Source organism: Argentina silus (assembly GCF_951799395.1).
Source record: "Argentina silus genome assembly, chromosome: 8".
NCBI lineage: Eukaryota > Metazoa > Chordata > Actinopteri > Argentiniformes > Argentinidae > Argentina > Argentina silus.
Genome location: NC_139662.1, coordinates 22520552 through 22526860, shown reverse-complemented (window position 1 = coordinate 22526860; position 6309 = coordinate 22520552). Strand labels below are relative to the sequence as shown.

Genomic DNA, 6309 nt, shown 5'->3' with positions numbered 1-6309 from the left:
TTCACAATCGCTCCGGTCTAAATGTGTCTTGAAAAAGTGTAGGTACCCTTCATTACCACAGCGAGTGAAATAGTGAGGTACAGTACCTCATCCATCTGCCTCCATCTGCTCACTACACACTTACACATGATTTCCATCCATCCATCCCCACACCCACGCTCGCCTTTGCCCACCAAACCTGACACCGTCGGGGGATCAAGCAGAGTTCAGTGCCCCCTGGCCTGGCTCTCTGTGTCTGACTCATCGTCTGCGTGGACTAGCCACATCAAACCTTCACCCCCCCCAGATACAGCCCTTCTGACAGCATAGAGGAAAATTCTCCCTCTTCCAAATGCTGCTCTGGTGTGTGTGTGTGTGTGTGTGTGTGTGTGTGTGTGTGTGTGTGTGTGTGTGTGTGTGTGTGTGTGTGTGTGTGTATGTGCGTGTGTGTGTGTGTGTGTGTGTGTGTGCTGTTTACGTTATACATGCTAAATGGGGCAACCTGAGCCATGAGCTTTGTTCCTGTTGTGGGCCGAAGGTGCCCCCTCCCACACACACACACACACACACACACACGCACACACACGCACACACACACACACCTCCCTCTCAGTCAGCGCCAGTCCTGAGCTATGGGAGGAAACACATCGTTACCTCAGCAGGACAGGCTGGCGTCAGTGTTCAGGTCAGAGGGGCAGGGCAGAGGGGCAGGGCAGAGGGGCAGGGCAGAAAGCAGACACACCGTGGCCATATGTGCCCAGACCAGAGGCAGTCAACATTCCACCCAGGGCTGCTGGGGTTCAGCCCCTGAGGCTGCTGGGGTTTAGCCCCTGAGGCTGCTGGGGTTTAACTGAGGTTCAGCCTCATTGGGAAGGGTGGCCTTTGAGACAGGCTGGGGTTCGGCTAATAGTTTCATTTCATTTAAGTCATTTAGCAGGCGCTTTTTTCCAAAGCGGCTGACAATTACAAGTACATTTGTCTCAGTATGTGAGTGAACTATACATCAGTCACCGTAAGTAAAACCTTTGATAAGAACAAGTGCCATCGGCAGTCACAATGCTAGAGAAACTGTATTTTCGTTGTAGGGTTAGGTCATAGGTCTACAGTCTGCAGTCTGTACAGCTGGGGGCTAGGGCTAGGTTTAGGGTTAGGGCTAGGGCTAAGGCTAGGGCTAGGGTTAGGGCTAGGGTTAGGGTTAGGGTTAGGGTTAGTCTGCAGCAGGATATGGGTCAGTGACATTCCAACACTCTGCTGATTTCACACTGGGACTCTCCAGGAGACCTGGGGGACCTCTGCTTGGCTGCTGGATGGATGGTTAATTTATCTCTTTCTATCTTTCTTTCTCTCCCTCTCTCTTGCTCTTCTCCCCCACCCTTCCCTCCCTCCCTCTCACCCTCCCTCTCTCTATCCACCTGCAGTAAGTCCATTCATCGCTCCATCCAGGACATGTGTTGTCCGTGTGTGAGTGTGTGTGTGTGTGTGTGTGTGTTGTCCGTGTGTGTGTGTGTGTGTGTGTTGTCCGTGTGTGTGTGTGTGTGTGTGTGTGTGTGTGTGTGTTGTCCGTGTGTGTGTGTGTTGTCCGTGTGTGTGTGTGTGTGTGTGTGAGTGTGTGTGTGTGTGTGTGTGTGTGTGTGTGTGTGGTGTGTGTGTGTGTGTGTGTGTGTGTGTGTGTGTGTGTGTGTGTGTGTGTGTGTATGTGTGTCCATCCAGGTAGACACAGCTCTGTGTCATGGGTGTAATATGGTGCTGAAAGCCCAGCAGGTGTGTGCAGGTGTTCCACACGTCCCTCAGCAACAGGGACACAACCTGTCTTCACGCCCACACACACACACACACACACACACACACACACACACACACATTGTTCTCTCTCCATTCAGAAACTGTCTTCTGTCTGCCATCTTTTTTCATTACCTCATTAATAGCTGTCCCGTAGAACAGCTGCATAATCATAATCTATGTAGCAAACATTAATCATCTTATCAAAAGCTAATTTTCTGCTGCGCAACAGATGGTAACAATGAAAACATAATGAAGGGGTTTGTGGTAGCAGGTGATACAACTGTTTACATCTGGATAATCTCCATTGAGACTTCAATATGCTGTCAACATCTCTGTAGTTCCTTAAAGACAAACACTGTTACCACAGAATTTTTTAGAAAAGGCTTTATTATTTACACATGGCAAACAGTGGAAAGGCACATCTTTGGTTCAGAAACTATATCATATCAAAACATATCTTCAGATTTTACAATATTCCCCATTTCCCTGACACGTTGTTTTTCTAGATACAAAGATGGCACATTCAAACATTTGATAGAATCCGGGTACAAAATGTTGCACCAAATTATTTTAAGCATTTAGAAAAAAAAATATTGAAATGAAGGATGTAAAATCACAACTTTTGGTTCTCAGACAAAAACAAAATGTCTCCTCTTTGGAGAAGGTAGGGCTTGGGGTGGTCTCTCTGAAGTGGTCTCCAAAACAAGGCAAACCCCTGACACAATGTTGAGTTCAGGACAAGTGTCAGAGGTATGGAGGGTGGAGGAAAGGGGAATGATGAGAATGGGTTGAGGAGGGCAGGAGGGGTGAGGAAGGGTGAGGAGGAGAGGTTCACCTGTCGAGGTCAGAGCTAAGACATCTCTCAGCACCCTGCCCCCACAACACACCATACATCCAGCTGTCCCAACACACACACACACACACACACACACACACACACACACCTGTCCCAATACATGCATGATGTGTATGTTAGGTATGGTGAGAGACAACATCCACTTTCTCCACACACACACACACACACACACACACACACACACAGCTGCAACATGGCCACAGTCCCGGACCAGCCGGCACTGAAGGGCATCCTGGGAATGGACTGAGCCCCACAACCAGAAGATCACCTGCATGCATAATGCAAGTCTCGATGCAACATGAACAAAACACAACTTTTCGGGGTTTTGGATTGAAAAATTCAGTCAAATTGGAAGGCACTTTAGGAGTCAATCATGCTACAAAGTTATCTCTGGTAGGCAGACACACTGCCTGCTGTCCTTTCAGTTCCCTCCTGGTGTGTCTGGAGGCCTGGGGGTTGGAGGGTGCTCCATGGGGGGGGGTGCTTGATCCAGGGGGGAGGCTGTCCCTGGCTGTCTCCCTCGCCCACCGAGCCCTAACCCTTCCAGTAGCGGACTGACTGGCCATCTGGAGCACCAGGAATTGTGGGCCGGTCGATCTGTGAGGCTTTGCCGCCCTGCCCTGCCCCCCCCCCCCCCAGTATGGTGTGTCCGTCCGTCCCTAGGAGGCGGGGCAGCAGCCGGAGGCTCTGTGTTTGTGCAGCAGGGACATGCGGCTGAAGGTGCGAGAGCAGGAGCCACACTGGTACTTCTTCACCTCGGAGTGGGTCTGCAGGTGGGCCCGCAGGTTGGAGCGGTCCGCAAACGCACGGTTGCAGTGCTGGCAGGAGAACGGGCGCTCGCCTGAGAGAGAGAGAGAGAGAGAGAGAGAGAGAGAGAGAGAGGGAGAGAGGGTGAGGAGGGGTGAGGAAGAGAGGGAGAGAGAGAGAGGGAGGGAGAGGAGAGAAAGGAGATCGTGGTTAGCATTGCAATATGCTTTATAGAAGTAATATATATGCCATTAGAACTATATATATATAACTAAGGAGACTCAGGGTTTCGGGAAAAAAGGGCCTCGCAGACTAAATGTCTTGAGTCGGTACCTTAGTCATTGTTTTTCTAATGATAAGTCATCTGGGACAATAGATTATATTCTAACAGCCTAACTTGGAGCTCCATGCTAATTCAGGGTGCTTTGGATTGACGTTTTTTTCACGCATAAACACAGAGGGGCTAAGATAAGATAAGAGTCATGCTGAGCAACAACATTTGTTTACCGCCAGAAGCCAATAGCCATCAATGAATATCAATGACTGACCAATCACACGGTCCAGCCAGTTTTAACAGGTAATGTCAAACATGTTCACAACACCCTTACAACAGACAGGACCTGTCCAGACCAAGTAAAGGCTACCTAGAGAATCTTTTTTATAATGTGATTATTAACTCAGTGTACTGCATTGTTACTTTTTAAATGTATGATCATGTAAAGTATTGTGGACAGGGGGCACCTGCAAAATAGGCCTTGGTCTCAGTGTGTCCCCCATGTATAAATAACGGTTAAATAAAATAAATAGTTAAAGTGTTAAACTATAACCACTCACCGGTGTGTGTGCGGATGTGTCCTCTGAGCAGCCATGGTCTGGAGAAGGCCTTTCCACAGGTGGGACACACACAAGGCAGAGTGTGTGAGCGGATGTGCATCTTCAGGGCCCCCAGGCTGGTGTACTCCTTAGGGCAGTGTTTGCAGTGGAAGGCTGGGCGAGGTGAGGCTGTGCTGGGGACGGAGAGAGCCTGGCCCCCCCTGGGGCAGTGGGACAGCTGGTGCCTGCTCAGGGCGGAGGAGCTGCTGTAGCTCTTGGTGCAGTTCAGGCAGTGGTAGAGGCGGTGGGGGGCTTCGGGGCTGGGGGGCTCCTCTGAGGTGCGGCCGCCCTCATCCTCCTCCTCTCCGCTGCTGCTGGAGGGGGAGCTGCTGAGGTCCAGAGGTCCCGTCGGGGATGGGGGGAGAGTTGGGGAGGTGGGGGTGATGGGGGAGAGAGGTGAGGGCAGGGAGTCCATGTTGAAGACCAGGCCGGTGGGGTAGCAGGTCAGGGCAGAGCTGTTGTCCCTCGTTGGAAGCTCAGCGAGAGGATAGCGCTCTGGGATAACTGCTGAGAGAGCAAAAGAGAGAGGGGAGAGAGAAGAGATAGAGTCAGGTGGTTTCTCACTTCCTCGGCCAGTTAATCTAATTACACACTTAACTTGTTTTCATTCTCAGTGTCCTGTTACAGTCAAATTCTCTATTCAGAACAGCCCTGACCCTGACCAAGCCCGCTTATTCGATTAACAAATGTTCCAATTCACCAGGGGACACTTGCCTCTACTGTGGCCCCATTAGGATAGGAAATGTGTGACCACCAAGTTCTCTCTCTCTCTTAAGCACACACAGTCTATCCTTCTCCAGATTAAAGTGGCACCAATAAAATATGTGAATCCTTTTCTGTGTGTCTTCTGGTGCACAAAAGAGGTGTCGATGTTGACACGACGTTCCTCACAGACGTATTGTCCCTGTCTGCCTCGCTGGCTCCACACAAACTACGCCTATTAAGCGCTATTTCCGCTGCGTATGGACATGGGGTCACAAAAACACTGGAGGGGGACGTGATCCCGACAGTTAAACAGGATCATGTGGCTGTAATTTGTTCTAAATCTAGGCTGTCATTCAACGGGAAGACAGGGTAATTCGTTTGAAGAGGTCACCAAATTTGGAGCGCACACTCTCGCCTGCAGCAAACCGTTACACCACAATAATGACTGTAACGTATGTATGTATATTGGCTCACAATATAATATAATATAACAGACAATATGGTTTAAAACATATACAGTAGATTAAAGGTTAAACATACAGGCCATAGTCTACTGCTTAAAAATCACAAACAACAACTAAATCTGCAGAATTAATAAAGTTGAGTAAAACAAAACTTACCAGTTTGGCTTTCCAACTCGCTGTAATTTGGCTTCTTGTTCGTGAAATACTTCTTGACCAGGAATGACCGAGGCATTTTTGAAAATCCTGGGTTTCTTGGGTTATTACCAATGAAGAATAACGTGTCTCTTGCAGGGTGGTGTCCCGAATGAAATCTCAAGACAAGAACAGACAGAATCAATGCGCCCCGAGACACTGTATTTACGCACCGCTCAAAACAGCAACGCAGCGCGGAATGGTCGTCCACTCCAGAAGTCCAAAGTAACTTTTTCCCCCCCAGTGAAGCAGATTCCTGATGTAGGGATAATTTAATCGACCAAGAGCTAATGGATAAGTTGGGAGGCAGTCCCCTGATATAGCGGCCGAGGATGGGAGGGAGGGCGGGGGTGGGCGAGGACATCTCCGCCCCTAGACACACCCCGCCACAGAAAACGCGCCACTAAACGTTTGCGTCTGTTGGTGCCCATTACACCCGATAGAGTCTAATCGATTGACTTGCATAGCCATACTCATACAATCGCTGCTAATCGATTGGTAAAGAGAGCGCATTCAACAGACAGATGCTGTAAATGTCCACTTGTCACAAAAAAAATTCCTTCTTCTAGCATTGTGACTGCCTATGGCCCCTGGTCTGAGCATTGATTACTTTGTCTTATGATGACTGATGGATAGATGATTCACTTACTTAAACAAATGTATTTGTTGTAAGTCGCTTTGGATAAAGGCGTCTGCTAAATGCCATAAATG

At 49.2% G+C, this 6309-nt stretch overlaps 1 protein-coding gene across 2 annotated transcripts; it reads right to left on the bottom strand.

Moving 5' to 3' along the window:
* Positions 1 to 3271: 3271 nt before the first annotated feature.
* Positions 3272 to 5868, bottom strand: snai1b (snail family zinc finger 1b). 2 transcript variants are annotated; one of them, XM_083674434.1, is made up of 3 exons: positions 5563 to 5868; positions 4199 to 4744; positions 3272 to 3458 (listed from the first exon to the last, which is right to left on the bottom strand). In XM_083674434.1, exons 1-3 carry the CDS (start codon positions 5636 to 5638, stop codon positions 3277 to 3279), a joined length of 804 nt encoding a protein of 267 aa, XP_083530560.1. In that variant the 5' UTR covers positions 5639 to 5868; the 3' UTR covers positions 3272 to 3276. The 2 variants fall into 2 exon arrangements, with proteins under 2 accessions (XP_083530560.1, XP_083530561.1); XM_083674435.1 differs by having other exon boundaries at positions 4199 to 4741.
* Between the last annotated feature and the right edge of the window lie 441 nt (positions 5869 to 6309).